The sequence below is a fragment of the Rhinoraja longicauda genome, chromosome 19, assembly GCF_053455715.1.
Source record: "Rhinoraja longicauda isolate Sanriku21f chromosome 19, sRhiLon1.1, whole genome shotgun sequence".
Classification (NCBI taxonomy): Eukaryota; Metazoa; Chordata; class Chondrichthyes; order Rajiformes; family Arhynchobatidae; genus Rhinoraja; species Rhinoraja longicauda.
Genome location: NC_135971.1, coordinates 33,993,339 through 34,010,963, shown reverse-complemented (window position 1 = coordinate 34,010,963; position 17,625 = coordinate 33,993,339). Strand labels below are relative to the sequence as shown.

The following is a 17,625-nucleotide window of genomic DNA, read 5'->3' as shown; positions in this document are numbered from 1 at the left end:
TGCTTCAAGCACGCAGTCGTCCAGACTCTCCTGAAAAAAATCTAATTTAGACCCCACCTTGCCAAGCAACTACAGACCAATTTCTAGACTTCCATTCCTGTCAAAGGTTCTCGAAAAGGTAATTATCATTCACTTACTGCGTTGCCTACACCAAAATAACATCTTGGAAAGTTTCCAGTCGGGTTTTAGGGCTCACCATAGCACAGAGTCTGCCTTGTTGAAAGTGTACAATCACCTGCTCCTCTCTATCGACTCCGATGACTCTGCCATCCTATTTCTTCTTGACCTCAGTGCGGCCTTCGATACAGTGGATCACAACATTTTAATTGACCGTCTCCAGTACGGGGTTGGTGTAGATGGCAGTGCCTTGAACTGGTTCGCATCCTAACTCAAAAATAGGAGCTTCTCCATCAAAATCAACTTTTCCTCTTCCCCAGCTAGCCTCTCCTGCAGGGTTCCACAAGGTTCCACCCTCGGCCCCATTCTCTTCTCGATGTACATGCTTCCCCTCTGCCAAATCATTCAAAAACACGACATTTCCTTCCACTGCTATGGTGATGATACACAGCTTTATCTCCCCATGAAGGCCAAACAACCGGTCCAATCTAATCAATCTCATGAACTGCCTTGAGGACATAAAATGTTGGATGGCACAGAACTTCCTACAGCTGAATGGGAGCAAGTCTGAAGTCATCCTATTTGCCCCCACCCACCTGACTCCATCAAAGCGATAACCAACAGCCTTGGTAACCTATCCAACCTCGTTAAAACTCATGTCAAACACCTTGGTGTGATATATGATTCCACATTTAAGCTTGACAAGCAAGTAAATTTAGTGGTAAAAGCAAGTTTCTTCTACCACACCATAGCTAAAATCAAGCCGTTCATCTCCTTCAAAGATCTGTAGAAAGTCATCCACGCATTTATATCCACTCGATTGGAGTACTGCAACTCCCTGTATGCTGGGATCAGTCAGTCATCCCTGTCCCGCCTGCAATTGGTCCAGAACGCCGCAGCAATGCTCCTTACAGGTGCCCGAAAGGGGGACCATATTACCCCTATTCTGGCCTCTCTTCACTGGCTGCCAGTACGGTTCAGGATCGATTTCAAGATTTTCTTGTTTGTCTATAAAGCCCGAAACGGGGTTCCCACTCCCCCCCCCCCCCATATCAAAACCCTTTTAACTCTTTACTCTACCTCCAAGTCCCTCGCGTCCGCTGACCTGGGGCTACTGGCTGTCCCGCGGCTTAAGCTGAGGGGTGACCGCGCTTTTGCGGTTGCCGCTCCGAGACTGTGGAACAGCATCCCCGTCCCTATCAGATCTGCCCCGTCCATCGGCTCTTTTAAGTCCAGGATCAAAACATACTTCTATTCTTTAGCGTTTTGAAGCCTTCTGAAGGGGCTGATTTTTGTTTTGTCCTGCTCCCTTTGAACTGTTTTGTTTGTGCCTGTGTGCTGTGATGTCAGTTTCTTATTGTGTTTTTAGTACCCGCTCTGATGTACAGCACTTTGGTCAACGTGGGTTGTTTTTAAATGTGCTTTTATAAATACATTTGACTTGATTTCACTAACAGTAAACTGCGAAGCACTCTGAAAGAACCCATAGTATTTCAATGACTCACAGAATAGGGAGGCTTTTTACAACCGACAGCACAAAGATTAAATTCAGATTTTATTTTTTGATATTATGGATCTGTATCATAGTATCATTGTAGTCTTCCTTCCTTGTATCACACCCCCCCCCCCCCCCCCCACATAGTTTTCCAAGTTTCCGTGTAGATTGTCCAGTCCTTTTATAATTTTATGTGTCTCTATAAGATCCCCTCTCATCCTTCTAAACTCCAGTGAATACAAGCCTAGTCTTTTCAATCTTTCCTCATATGGCAGTCTCACAATCCCAGAGATCAATCTCATGAACCTACGCTGCACTGCCACAATTACAAGGATGTCCTTCCTCCAACTAGGAGACCAAAGCAGATCTTATGAACGTGAAGTTGTTGTGACCGGCAGCAGGGAACCCTGTGCATGGAGCAGGGCCTGGAACCGATATGAGCCACAGATCCGGCCCGCTGGTGGCCGTTGGTGAGGGAAGGAACGGTGGAGACAATGGCACCGGCCCGTCGGCGGACGGAGTGTGGGGGTAAGGTCGTCAGTGGCGTGGACAGGCATGGTTTGGGACCCACGGGGGTCGCTGTGCGGTTAGGTGGAGATTCACCGTCAGGAGGTTCGGCCTGGGAGTGGCCGGTGGGATAGTGGTGGCTGACGGCGGCTGCAGCTTCGATGGTGCCGGCCTCGGACTGTGTTTAGTTCTATGTTTGTCCACTTTATTGTCCAATCCCTACAAAATATGGACAAGTTACAGACGCCCACGAAGTAACAAGACCCGCATAGCTTTAGGATGTGGGTGGAAACCGGAGTCCACTGCGCAAATACACGCCCTATCAGGGAGAATTTGTAAACTGTAAACCGACTGAGCTCAAGCTCAGAATCGAACCGGGATATCTAGAGCTGCGAGACAGCAACCGGACCAGATTTCTCCGGCTGAAACTGGCATTTTTTGTCACTGCATCCAGATTGTAATCAAATATATAGATTGCTGAAATTTATCATGTTGTGCATCACCTCTGCTGCTCGCCAATACTGTCCATAACATGCTGACCAGAGGTGCACACAGGACTTTACTGTATGTGAAGTAGTTTCCGACCTGAACCGTCACCTCTCTATCGATAGACACAAAATCTTGAGTAACTCAACGCAGCAGAGAGCTTCCCTGGAGAACATGGATTGGCGACTTTGCGGGTCGGAACCCTTCCTTCGTCTGAAAAAGGGTTCCAACCCGACACTTCGCCTATCCATGTTCTGCAATGATGCTGGCTCATCCGCTGATTTACTTCAGCGTTTTGTCTCGACATTCGGTATAAACCAGCACCAGCAGTTCCTTGTTATTACGTCACCCATCTCTGTCCCAGGGAGATGCTGCCTGACCTGCTGTGTTACTCCAGCACTTTGTGTCTTCTTTGGTAAACTAATACCGAGGGGTCGTTGGGTTCAATACAGAACTTTACCCGGTGCTAAACTCGCTTTATATCCAATTCTACCACGATATCTGTGTTTATAATTTCCCAGCTGTGCAAACAAATTGTTGTAGTTAACACACAATGCCATATTTGTGCGATGAACCACTTATCTGCCTGTAGATGATGCACCTGCAGACTCCTCCTTCCGATCTCCTTCCCTGATGCTGTGTGGGTTCCTCATGTTCTCCCCGCCACCGCGAGGAATTCCCTCGGGGTCTCCACTTAATGTCCACGCCCCAAAGACGTAAATAGTTTACAGGGCAAATGGCCACTATAATACTGCCCTGGTGCATCTGGGCTGCATGTTCAATAGTGTGCATTTGGGTGGGTTTTTAGGGAATAAAGTAAATGGACGTGCGGAGGCGAAAAGGACTGCAAGCATTACCCTGACGGTCGGTATTGACGCTGTGGTGCAAATGATATATCGGAAAGTCAGATGCAATGATATAACGTAGAAGGCAATGTAACTGAAAAAAGGAATTTTCACTTTGAACACATATCACAAATAACACTTTATTGAATTGGAAATAAAAAAGAATGGGCTCTTAATCACTTTTTTAAATTCCTCCCTGAATTTCTTCTGAGACACCCCATAAATAAACGTATTGGTGCAAGCACTCAGAGACCTTAGCATATATCCCGACAGTTCCGCAATGGTAAATGGGTCGTTGTGATCTGTTGTCGAAAACTCCACGTCGAGGAAGTGTACACTCAAGATGCACACGAGGTTTACCATCCACAATAGGACGAAGCATCCGGATATGGCCAGCAATAGAATGATGGACTTCCTTCTGTTCTCCACCTCTTGATCCGTGCCGCCCTCGTCCTTCGAGTTCCCTCGGAGACCGCTCCTCACTCTGCTGGCGTGTATGATGTGCGTCATTGTCAGGGCATTCAGCAGCATGATCAGTAAAATTGGTACAAATGGGGTTAAAATTGTATCGATGGTCAAAAGTGCTGCCCATAACCGTGAGGTGTAGAAGTCTGGATTTATGACACAGGACCAGCCTACGTTCTCAATTATTTCTCGAGGTACGTAGGCAAAATATACAGCTATATTTTCAATAATACAGAAGATACATGTCAGTGATATCACCAAAGCCGCTGTCCTCCCGGTGCAATATTTTGTTCGTAAATTCTGAGTACATATAGAGACAAATCGATCGAATGTGAAGGTCACCGTTAACCACACAGAGCAGTCGATGCAAATAAAGCTAAAGAATATATTCAGTTTACAAATTTGAGTTGTGTGGAGGAATGAATAAGGAAAATAGCCAACTGAAATCTCGGAGAGAATTACCTCGAAGATCAGAACCATTAAATCAGCTACGGCCATGGATACTAGATAGCGGGAGATACACTTGGAGAGTCCACACTTTCCCCGGGAGAGAATTACGATTGCCATCAGGTTAGCTGTAGGAAAGACGAAATTAAAATCACCAACATTCACTATTCCAGAAGAACTTCAGTTTGACAGTTCTGCGAAAGTAAATGTAGTATATGAGACTGCCACCTACCCCTTTTACTCGTGTCGCCCACACATCTCTGATTCTGGGAAGGACATCTGTAAGATGGACTTCGCAAACTAATAGCAAATACAATGCAGTGGCCAAGGCCATGGCTGGATTTACAGAGTCGCTGCCGATCGCAGAACGATTATTAAGATGTCGGACGGGTATAGTGGATATATATTAATCGTGAATTCCATTCGCCTGTTCACAGGGGAATGTGGAGAGTAAAGAGCCTCGGCCGATTTGCTCTTCACAGTCCAACGTCAAACGTTATGTTATAACCTTCCATATGCAGACAGAACGCAGCACCAAATTTAAAACAAGAACAGTTGACAAGTGTTGCGTGCAAACATAAATCGCATCGAGATGTCCGCGGCGAGGCGTGGCCAGGCTCGCATTGCTCACTAGTAGTTGCAGATTGAATTCGCGATGCACATATGAATGCAAATACTACATCCAATTCACCCCTCTGCTAAACTATATTTCCTAACGCATTTGCGTAAAAAGGTGTCCTCATTTTTCGCCCCTTTCCTTCAAGGCGAATTGATAGCAGGCGCACTGCTGCCTGGCAGCTAAGCGACCTCTGATCGATACTAGTCGCTGGGCGGCGCGGACTTGATGGGCCGAAAAGGCCTGTTTCCGCGCTGTATATATATGATATATGATATATGATAGTCACTGGTGTTGTTGGCACCTTCTCCCTGTGCTGGCTTGGTGGATTAGACAATAGACAATACACAATAGCTGCAGGAGTAGGCCATTCGGCCCTCCGAGTCAGCGCCGCCATTCAATGTGATCATGGCTGATCATTCACAATCAGTGTCCCGTGTAATCAGATTGATTGATTGATACATCATGGTAACAGGTGCCCGGCACACCGAGTCGATCAACTATCACACTGGTTCTATGTTATCCAACATTCGCATCCAGTCCCAGCATACTAGGAGCTAATTATAGAATCCAGTTCGCCTACAATCCAGCACGGGTTGTGAGAGGAATGTAGAGCGCCCGTAACTTTGGGATGAGGATGGAGCCAGAGCTGACAGTTGAATCACCGCAATCAGCCGAGATCACGTGCAAATTCTACACATGATCCCAGGTCAGGAGCAAACCGGATCTCTGTCGTTGAAAGGCAGCAGCTCTCCGAGCTCCGCTGATATGAGGCACGGTTCTACTTGCGATACACTGCTGGCTGGTCGGTTACCTGTCCCAATAAGTTGTCCTTACTGCTTCGGCCCATGGCAAACACTTTGGGTAAATTGGAAAGAGCATGTCAACGGAAAATCAGCCGGTGTATCCGATTGCAGTCGGTCGTGACACAGGCCAGATTGTCCTGAACCTGCCGCCCTCCCTATCACAGGGCAGCATTCACTGCATTCGCTATAAGTCCACTTCGATTTGGCGATGAAGAATAATTACCGTCCTGTGTTTTTCACAGCGCTAATGGAGTCAGAAGCGTCCGCACCAGCAACAGATTGGTATCGTACATGTGTGAGTATCTGTTAATTCAGTGTGCGACGGACGGAACCGATAAATATAAGCCGCACAATGCTGGATCAGTAACTCATGCAATAATTAATAACACAGACTTTTTAAACAGTAAAGACGAGAGAGCGAAACTTGGGTACAGAATAATAAAGGACTTACCAGGAATACCAACAATGACAAGGATAGGGTAGAAAATGTTCTCTACCTGTTTGAGTACCGGCAGGTCCATACCCAGAGACAATCGTCGTTTACTGCCAGTGGTATGACAGTTCGCTTGCTTTTAAAGATAGCAGCATATTCTCCAGATAAATCATATGACCACTAATCAAGGCAAATTAATTGGGATTAGTGCCAGTCAGTTAAACAAACAAAGTTACCCTCATCACGTCAGTTACTGCTAATTATGTTATTGCGCAATAACTGCCAGCATTGTTCTGGAAAATAGATATTATGATATTCTATTACAGAAAATAGGGAGAATTATAAGTAAGAACATATGTTTATGAGTCTATTCGCATTCTCTACTTCCTGCGGCAAAGCAATGTTGAATTATCCCCCCATATCCATGTGCCTATCTCAAAGCTTCTTGCACGTGACTCTAACATCTGCTCTCACCACCATCGCTAACAGCCCGTTCCAGACACTCCACGATTGAATAGCGTAGACATGATGGGCCGAATGGCCTAATTCTGCGCCTTTCACATGATCTTATGATCTTATGCTCCAACAAATGTATTTATAATTGATTTGGGATTTCACTTAACCTTAACCTCAATGCAGACTTATGTAACCATTTTTGTGGCTGCCGATATATTTTATGTTTCCCAGTACACCTTCCAAACTCTTGAAATTGACAAAGGGGTCCAATGCAGATGGGCGAAACGTTTGGCATATATGTATCTGAAGGGCTCTATTCTGTGCTGCACAATGCTTTGACTCAATGTTTCCCTAATTGTACCCCCATTCAGACTTTGCCTGGCATCAAGTTTGATCCCACCACCATCCCACTCCACCTACCTCTATCAACAAGGCAACGAAACTAAATAGCTCACGTATGGTAATCAACTCAGAAGATGTTTTCACAGTGAATCACATCACATCGGCACTCGGGATGGTGGGAGGAATAGTCCTCAGGAATTTGGAGGCAAAGTGGACGTTGGTGTTTAAGGAAGATAAATGGACTAATACTGCTCAGATGCAGGAGGCGGCCCGGATGCAGTCGTAGATGAGGATGTGAACGAGTTGGAGGCTTGGGCCATTGTACACGCGGATCAACGACCATTCGACGTACACGACAAAAATCCATGCATGTGTCCATTCGACTGCACGTGGCTTTATCTTTAACTTGGTGAATGTGAGAGGAGTCTAAAGAGAAGTTGTTCCGGGCGAGGAGATAATGCGCCAGCGGAGGAGAGTGTGAGTAAAGGGACATTGAATGTGTCTCTGCTCGAGGAAGAATCTGAGTGCCTTGAACGGAGGTGAAATGGAATTGGACGCCCATGATGAAAATGAAGCAATGGGGGCCTAGATACTTAATGTTTGTTAAAGAGATGAAGGCCGTGTGAGTTGTGGTTCACGGAGGTGTGAAGCGACACAAGACGAGGGATGAAATGGAATCGCCGTAGGTGGAGAACGGTTCAACGGGGTAGGAGAAGGCAGTGACAATGGGTCTGTCAGGGCAGTCCGCTTTGTGGATTTTGGGGACGCGATAGATGTGGGCAACGTGGGGTGAGGAACGATGAGGGCAGAGGTTGTGGAGGGGAGATCGCCGGAGGCGGTGCGATCAGAAACTGAATGGGACATGATACCCTGGAGTTCGTCTGTGGGGTCATGGTCGACGAGTAAGTATGAGGAGATGTCCGAGAGCTGATGGCTTACCTCAACTGGGTAGAGGTCAGCCCGCCTGATTACAGTGGCATCTCCCTTGGTGGTGGGTTTTATAACAATGTCGGGATTGTTGCTGAGAAAGAGTAGGCCTGTGCGTTCAGAAGGGGTGAGATCCATGTGGAGTAGAGAATTCAAGACGGTTGATGTGTCGGCAGTTGGAAATAAAAAGTTCCGGATAAGGCACACAGGATTTCACTGTTTCGGCTCAAAACGTGATACGGTCATGATACAGCAGGGGATACATGGAATGGGCGCGCAGAGGGGAAAGAGGCTGCAAGGATTAACTTGACAGTCGGCATTGACTCGATGGTGCGAATGGTGTCTCGGAAAGTGAGATGCAATAATATAACATAGAAGACAACGTAATTTCGAAAGAAATTCTCAGTTTTCATCGAGTCATTGAATTGGAAAAGAATACGAATGGGCTCTTAATTACATTTGTTAGTTCCTCCCAGAATTTATTCTGGGACACCCCAAAAATAAACGTGTTGGTGCAGGCACTCAGAGCTCTCAGCATATCTCCGGCAGAGTTCATCCAAACGGGAGTAAATCTTATGTCGGTATTGTCTGACCGACAAATCAAGATCCTCGCCATGTCCCCCGTAAACCCCTCCCGTGCCTCCTACAATAACCTGGCAGATCTCACATTAGGTCCTGGTGATTTATCCACCTTATTGCTCTTCAGTAGCCTCAGCACCACCTCTTTCTCGATCTCAAACTGCTTCCGCATATTTGGATTCTTCACACTGATATCGCTGTCTTCCAAATCCTTCTCCTCCGTGAGTACGGATGCACATTAATCGTTCAGCACCTCACCTACATCCTCCCACTCCGCATAGATACCATCCGTTTTCCCTGTAGTCCTACTTCCCCCCAAGCCTCCCTTTGATTTTTAACATTGTCTAAGAAACGTTGAAGGTTTTCTTAATCCGATTCGCCAATGATATTTCATGGTCCATTTTGTCTGTTGTAATCGCCCGATTGAGTACTTTATATTGAATACTCCTGCACACTTTATATTCCTCATAAACCCCGTCAGATGCCATCTTCTTGCAAATAACAAGCGCTCCCGTTTTCTTCCCGACCACGTTTAAACCTCCTTGGCTATTCACGATTCCATTAACGTGACGTCCTTACCCCTCCCTCCCTACTAGAACATGCGGATCCTACATTTGATCAGCTGGCCTTTAAACGAGTCCCACGCGTCTGCTGTGGACGTACCCAATAACAACTGCTCCAAATATACCCTCCTTTGCTCCTACCTAATGACCTTGTAAACTACTTTGACACGAATTTACTACCCCCTTCATGCATACCTATCCCTATTATAAATAATCTTAAAACGTTTAGAGTTTTGAACACTACTTTCAACATGCTCTTTTACCGCAACACCTTACCTGGCCAGACTTGTTTTCCAATACATGATCTAGTATGTTCCCTCTTCGCGTCGGGCTATGCACATACCTTTTAGGGAAATCTTCTTGGATACACTTAATAAATTGCACGCGTCTAATTCTCTTGCATTAAGTTACTGTCAGTATTGGGGAAGTTAACCTCACGCACTACAACTACACTGTGCTTCTTCTATCCTTGCATAATCGATATTAATATCTGGTCCTCTATCACCAACTGCCTACAATTTAATCTCATCAGAGAGACGGTACCATTCTTATTTTTTATACTCAACCCTGAATACCCCAGTTGACGTACCCTCTACTATGTCATCTTCAAATACCGCCATAACATCCTCCCTGATTTGTGAAGCAATCAACATCCAAACAAACGGTCTGAAGAAGGGTCTCGACCCGAAACGTCACCCATTCCTTCTCTCCCGAGATGCTGCCTGACCTGCTGAGTTACTCCAGCATTTTGTGAATAAATCCAAACAATATTGTATGCCCCTGATAATGAAGACAAGCATCGAATAAGCCTTCTTGTTCAAAGTATGCTTTCCAGTTTCAGAGATCCTAGACCTGTACATCAATTATTCTCTGATGCTTAATTAGCTATGGGGGACCACCATTCATTATAAAGCATAGAACTTAGAAAGGTCCAGTACAGGAACAGCCCTTCGATCATACCTGCCTGTGCCGAACATGATGGCAAACTAAACTGATCTCATGTTTCTGCACGAGATCCATACCTCTCCATTCCATGCATACCCACATGCTAAACCAAAAGCCTCTTCAATGCCACGATGGCGTCTGTCTCCACCTCCACCTCTGGTAACGCGTCCCGGGCATTCACCACTCTCGGGGCTATTGCGACATGTGTTTTTTATTCTATGTCCGGTTCTATGTGAAGATGATCGGTGCTGACACCCTTATTGCTTTTATATATGTTCCGCATATGAGCCCAGTTGGATATGATCAGTACGACTACAGATATCTCCAAAGGTTGGTGGTAATATTAATTGTGAGGAAGATTATTAGCTACAGGTGATTGTGTGATGATTATTGTGAGGTTGTGAAGTTTTGAATAATAAGGATGGGGCGTACACGATTTTCAATTTTGCGTATAGTTATGATAGTTACATTTTCTGAACTATGGGCAGGCATTTGAGAAGGAGCAGGCGAGGTTTCCCAAGATGCTGCCTGCATCAGTGGTTATCAGCCATAAGATATTTGAGATAGTTTGCTGTTTAAACTCTACCCTGACTTGCACTTTCAACTAGGGCCCATTTACCTTGTTACTGACCGATCAAAACGGCAGAGAAACAAAGGCGTCTCAATGAGCAGTGGTGAGTTTCTCAAACAAGTCCCTTTATTCGTTTATTCAAAGCCTCAACAATTAGTCAAATACCCGTCAGTTAGTCAGTGTGTTCTTCGTGGAGGGTGAGGGGATGGCCGCGCCTGTGTGTCGTTGCCTGTTATCGCTCCTGTTTGCCCTGGTTCTGTTTGCGTCTCTGTGCTTGCATGATGTGCAAGCCACTATGGTCTACGAGCGTCAAACGCTACTGAATATTCGAGCCTCTGTCATGGACTTCTACACCCGGGGTCCCGGACAAAGTGTCTTTCATCGCTCTCTATTTTCCCAACTACCTGAAGGTGTATGGGCCCGGCCCTTCGGCTATCGCCGTAGGAAACGTGCTGGGAGGCGGAGTAAACGCGCGGGTGCCTCGGCGAAACGGAAAAATCTCGCCCGCTCTTGCTCAACACCGGCCCACCTCTTTCAGCTCTGCGAATGTGGATCCGGTCGGCCGTGTCGTTCCATCCATCGGCGCTCCCTCGAGATCAGGTACGCACGCCTTTCTCCAACCGATTATCCCGCAAACGCACCTGGACACCGGACCGCTGGCCTGCGGGCTCCCAGCCAAGCGATCTGTGAAGCGCAGTGGCGTGGTTTACCTGAACGTCCGCCCCCTGGTGTGGGAGCCGTTACCGGATTACAACGTTCCTGCTTTCCCCGTCAAAGTGGCTCTGATCAACGCTCGATCCTTGTCCAATAAAACTTTTATCCTCAATGACTTTTTCACCGCCCGTGGAGTGGACGTTACTGGTGACAGAAACCTGGCTTAACTTAGGTGAGCTTGTTCCACTGCTTGAACTCTGTCCTGATGACTGTAACTTGTTTAGCTGGCCTAGGCTCTCCGGGCGCGGTGGGGGCCTGGCCGCTGTGTTTAAAAAACATTTTAATCGCCGCCTACTGAACTCTGATCATCCTTCCAGCTTCAAGGTGCAATTAATTAAAGTAGGCCTGGTCTATCCCCTCTTAATTGTTCTTGTGTACCGCCCACCAAAAGTGCATAAAAACTTTATCACTCCATTTGCTGATTTCATCCGTAACACTATGCCCAACTTTGATCGTGTCCTGATTCTTGGTGATTTTAATATTCATGTTTGCTGTCCTGCTAAGCTTCTTGTGAGTGAATTTATACATCTGGTTGAGTCTTTCAATCTGACTCTACTTACCACGGGTCCTACTCACAAGCGAGGTCATACTCTCGACCTAGTGTAATCGTATGGTTTTTCGATCTACAATATGGAAATAATTGATGCGTGTCTGTCAGGTGTTATATTTGATGCATTCCTGTCCTTCAGTCTCACCAATTCTCATCTCCCTGTTCGTTGCTCTCTGTACAGCAACTCTTCGACTGCCAATAAGTTCTCTGAGGCTCGCATAGCTGCTCCCAATACCTGCGCTATTGAGGCTTCTCCCCCCCCCCCCATATCAGCACTGAGGATCTTACTTCTTTATTTATACCACTTGCTCCTCCATTCTGAATTCTGTTGCTCCCCTTAAAGTGAAAAAGCCTAAGCCTAAATGTCGGCCTTGGCTTAATGACACCGCTAGAGCCCTAAGGATGGAGTGCAGAAAATCAGAACGGGGTGGGAATGTGATAAGCTTCAATTTTCCTTTGAAATTTTGAGAAACAATATTCACAAATATCAGGAAGCAGTTAACGCTGCGAGAGCAAAATACTTCTCTGACATTACTTCCAAAAACTCTCATCATCCCAAGGTCTTGTTCAGTACCATTACTTCTGTTATATGTTCCGCCCCAGTACCAGCTTAGATGGCTCCCCTGCTAAGTGCGAAGATTTCTTCCGATTTTTCACTACAAAGTCGAGGCCATTAGAATGAACATTTCCCCTCCCACCCGTGACCTAGCTTTTTCGCTGATCTGTCCATCTAAATTGGATTGTTTCCAACCCATCACGCTATCCTCCCTTGCAAAGCTTGGTTCCATCATGAAACCTGCAACCTGCCTCCTTGAGATTGTCCCCACTGCCCTCCTGAAGGATGTCGTTAACATAGCCAGTCCCACCATCCTTTCTATTATCAACAGCTCTCTGACCACTGGCACCGTTCCAACCTGCTTTTTTGTTTATTTTGTTTTTAATTGATGTCTTTTAACATGTTCGAAATAAAATAAAATGAAATGAAATGAAATGCTTCAAGCGCGCAGTCGTCCAGACCCTCCTGAAAAAAAATCTAATTTAGACCCCACCTTGCCAAGCAACTACAGACCAATTTCTAAACTTCCACTCCTGTCAAAGGTTCTCGAAAATGTAATTCTCATTCAATTACTGCCCTACCTACACCAAAATAACATCTTAGATAGTTTCCAGATAGGTTTTAGGCCTCACCATAGCACAGTCTGCCTTGTTGAAAGTGTATAATCACCTGCTCCTCTCTATCGACTCTGGTGACTGTGCCATCCTGTTTCTTCTTGACGTCAGTGCGGCCTTCGATACAGTGGGTCACAACATCTTAATTTACCCTCTCCAGTACGGGATTGGTGTAGATGGCACTGCCTTGAACTGGTTCGCATCCTAACTCAAACATACGAGCTTCCCCATCTACATAGACAACATTTCATCTTTTCCAGCTAGCCTCTCCTGCGGGGTTCCACAAGGTTCCATCCTCGGCCCCATTCTCTTCTCTATGTACATGCTTCCCCTCGGCGAAATCATTCAAAGACACGACATTTCCTTCCAGTGCTATGCTGATGACATCTCCCCCTGAAACCAAACAACCGGTCCAATCTAATCAGTCTCACGAACTGCCTTGAGGACATAAAATGTTGGATGGCACAGAACTTTCTACAGCTGAATGAGAGCAAGTCTGAAGTCATCCTATTTGCCCCCCCTGACTCCATCAAAGTGATAACCAATAGCCTTGGTAACTTATCCACCCCCGTTAAACCTCACGTCAAACACCTTGGTGTGATATATGATTCCGCCTTTAAGTTTGACAAGCAAGTAAATTCAGTGATAAAGCCGGTTTCTTCCAGCTTCGCACCATATCTAAAATCAAGCCGTTCCTCTCATTCAAAGATCTGGAGAAAGTCATCCACGCCTTTATATCCACTCGCTTGGACTACTGCAACTCCCTGTTCGCTGGGATCAGTCAGTCATCCCTGTCCCGCCTGCAATTGGTCCAGAACACCGCAGCAAGGCTCCTTACAGGTACCCGAAAGAGGGACCATATTAACCCTATTCTGGCCTCTCTTCACTGGCTGCCAGTACGGTTCAGAATCGATTTCAAGATTTTCTTGTTTGTCTATAAAGCCCTAAACGGGCTTCCCACTCCCCCCACCCCTCCCATATCAAAACCTTTTAAACCCTTACTCTACCTCCAGGTCCCTCGCGTAGGCTGACTTGGGGCTACTGGCTGTCCCGCGGTCCAGGCTTAAGCTCAGGGGTGACCGCGCTTTTGCGGTTGCAGCTCCTAAACTGTGGAACAGCATCTCCCGCCCTATCAGATCTGCCCCCTCCATCGGCTCTTTTAAGTCCAGGATCAAAACATACTTCCATTCTTTAGCGTTTTGAAGCCTTCTGAAGGGGCTGATTTTTGTTTTGTGCTGCTCCCTTTGAACTGTTTTGTTTGTGCCTGTGTGCTGTGATGTCAATTTCTTATTGTGTTTTTAGTACCTGCTCTGATGTACAGCACTTTGGTCAACGTGGGTTGTTTTTAAATGTGCTTTTATAAATAAATTTGACTTGACTTGAATTGATATGATTAACAGTCTACTGCGAAGCACTCCAAGAGAAACCATAGTATTTCAATGACTCACAGAAACGGGAGGCTTTTTACAACCGATAGCACAAAGATTAAATTCTGATTTTATTTTTTGATATTATGGATCAGTATCAAAGTATCATTGTAGTCTTCTTTCCTTATATCCCCCCCCCCCACCCCCGCAGAATTATTTCCAATCATTGCCCGAGTTATCTTTAGTCCTCCAAAATAACTGCGTGCCTGTTTCCTTGCCAATTCTCCATCCAACTTTCGAGGTCTTTATCCCGCGGAGTGCAGAGCTTAGATCTGTTAATGTGGGAGCTCGAAAATATATCAACTGCACCGTCCCCATCAATATCTCTTCGTACCTCTTTGAAAAATACAATCAAAGCATTTAAACAAAACGTTCTCCTAGAAAGTATGCTGCCCACATCCTATTAATTCCTAGTTTTCCAAGTTTCGATGTAGCGGAGAAAATAGGTGGTGGATGGCGCCAGTGTACGCGTGGAAAAAGGACTGTTCTGAACAACGAACATTAAGGCAAGAAAAAGTGGGGCCCAATCGAGTGCATATAGTTAGACCTTTAACGGAGACAATGAGAGGAGTCAAAAGTGAAGTTGCTCAGGGCGAGGACCAATTACACCAGCGGAAGAGCATGCTAGTAGGGGGATATGGAAAGGATCTCTCTTCGAGGAAGGATCGGCGAGCCTTGAGACCTCGTGGAGCATGAAGATATAGAGGCACTGGACGACTATTGTGAAGATAGTGAAATGGAGGTCTAGACAATGAAAATTATTGAAGAGATGAAGGGCGTGTGAAGTGTCTAGGAAGGAAGTGGAAATGGAACGGAAATGGAACGGACAAGGAAGAAGAGGTCGCAATGAAGGTATGTGGAGAAATGTTCAGCCGGGTAAGGGAAGTGAGAGACAATATGTCTGACAGGCTAGTCCACATTGTGGACCTTGGGGTGGATATAGAAAGGGCTGTTCTGGGCTGGGATACGAGGTCGGAGGCTCTGGAGCGGAGATCGCTAGATGCGATTAGAAGAGAAACAGTCTGAGAGATGTTGGCCTCGTGCTCGGCTGAATGGACACGATCGAGGGGCAGGTACGATGAGGGGCGCGGGCGCTAATGCCTACATCGTGGTCATTTAGAAATGCCAATTAACCTTGTTCGGGATATAGGGGGAAACCGGGGCACCAAGCGCGATCACACACGGTGAGAGGAAGAACCTCTAAACCATACACAGACAGTACTCGCTGCCATAATCGAACCTGAGCATCTGACGCTGTGAGGCAGCAGCTCTACCAGCTGCTCCACCCTGCAGCCCAATTTCACCTTGAACCTCCTCATGGCGAATCGTCGTGGCTGAATCGTCGCCTATCCATGTCCTCCAGCGATGCTGCGTGACCCGATGATTTGCTTCAGCAATTTGTATCTATCTCCGGTATAAACGAGGACATGAAGATCCTTGTTATTACCTTACTCATCTGCGGTCCCCTGAGATGCTTCCTGGCGTGCTGATTTGGTCCACTACATGTGTCTTTAAAAAACGGTGTCCACACGTCCTTGATTTAAGTTACAGGCAGTAATTAATCCGTTGCTAAACTAGTTTTATATGTAGTTCTCGCAGGAGGTCTATTTTTATCATTGCTACGTAGTGTAAACAGAGTATTGTACTTAACACCCAGTGCCATCATTGTGTTCTCAACGACTTATCTGCCTGTAGATGATGTCTCTGCAGACTCCTTCTGGCTCTTTTCTCGGATGCTGTGCGGATTTCGCATGTATCCTTCGGCTTAACTCGCGGGCACCAGATGTCGTCCACGGACCAAAGACGCAATCGATTGAAGGGGTAAAATGGCTCCATGATATGGTCATGATGCAGATGGGTTGCCGGTGCGTTTGGTGGGCATTTGAGTGGCATGTAATGGGGATAAATTGAATATACGTGCAGAGGGGAATGTTGCTGCAAGGAATACCCTGACAGTCGGGATTGACTCGATGGTGCGAATGACATTACGGAAGGTTAGGTGCAATAATGTAATAAATGAGACAACGTAATTTCGAAATAAATTTTCAGTTTCACCGGGACATTAAAAACACTTCATTGAATTGGAAAAGAAAAAGAAAGGGCGCAAAATCACATTTTTAAATTCCTCCCTGAATTTTTTCTGGGACACCCCATAAATAAACGTGTTGGTGCAGGAACTCAGAGCCCTCAGCATATATCCGGACTGTTCTGCAATGGTAAATGGTTTGTTGTAATCTGACCCTAAAAGCTGAACGTCCAGGAAGTTTACACTCATGAAACACACGAAGGTCACCATCCAAAGTAATACGAAGCTACCGGATATGGCCAGCAATAGAATGATTGACTTCCTTCTGTTTTCCACCTCTTGATCTGCGCCGCTCTCGGCCTTGTTGTTCCCTCGGAGACGGCTCCTCACTCTATTAGCGTGAATAATGTGATTGATTGTCAGTGCGTTGAGGAGAATAATCAGCAAAATTGGTACAACTGGGGTTAAAATTGTTTCGATCAGCGAAAGTGCTGCCCATAACGGTGTGGTGTAGATGTCGGATGAAACCCAACAGTACCAAGCCACGTTATCACGAATGTATAGAGGAACGAGGGAAATATATACTGGAATATTTTGAGTAATAATCAAGATACACGTCACTGCTATTACCAACCCCGCAGTTTTCTCAGTGCAATATTTTGCTCGTAAATTCTGATTACAAATAGTTACAAAACGATCGAAGGTGAAAGTCACCGTTAGCCACACAGAGCAATCAACGAAAATACAATTCAAGAAAACACGCAGCTTGCAAATGTGAGATAAGTTGAGAAATGAATACGGAAAATAGACACATGCCATCTCGGAGAGAATTACCTCGAAGATCAGAACCATTAAATCAGCTACGGCCATAGACACCAGATAGCGAGTGATACATTTGGAGAGACCACACTTTCCCCTGGATAGAATGATGACTGCCAACAGGTTAGCTGGAAAAAAGACCACATTAAAAATTAAATAATTAATTGTTCCAATAGAACATTCGTTTGACGATTCTTCGTACGACAGTGAGTGGATTATTGGTTTATGTATCTCGCATCGAGATGCTCGACACAGATGTCTACGGTAAGAGGACTAGTCACCCTTACATTCCTCGTTGTCACTCGCAGATTGATTTGGT

The 17,625-nt window shown here is 45.9% G+C and overlaps 1 protein-coding gene across 1 annotated transcript; it reads right to left on the bottom strand.

Annotated features, from left to right (window-relative positions):
• Positions 1-16,523: 16,523 nt before the first annotated feature.
• Positions 16,524-17,357, bottom strand: LOC144602956 (uncharacterized). The gene has a single exon (XM_078416079.1). It carries the CDS (start codon positions 17,355-17,357, stop codon positions 16,524-16,526), a length of 834 nt encoding a protein of 277 aa, XP_078272205.1.
• Between the last annotated feature and the right edge of the window lie 268 nt (positions 17,358-17,625).

What these genes read in the sequence shown, in the direction of transcription:
- LOC144602956 (XM_078416079.1), bottom strand. Translation starts at nt 17,357, where the DNA reads ATGGCCGTAGCTGATTTAATGGTTCTGATCTTCGAGGTAATTCTCTCC.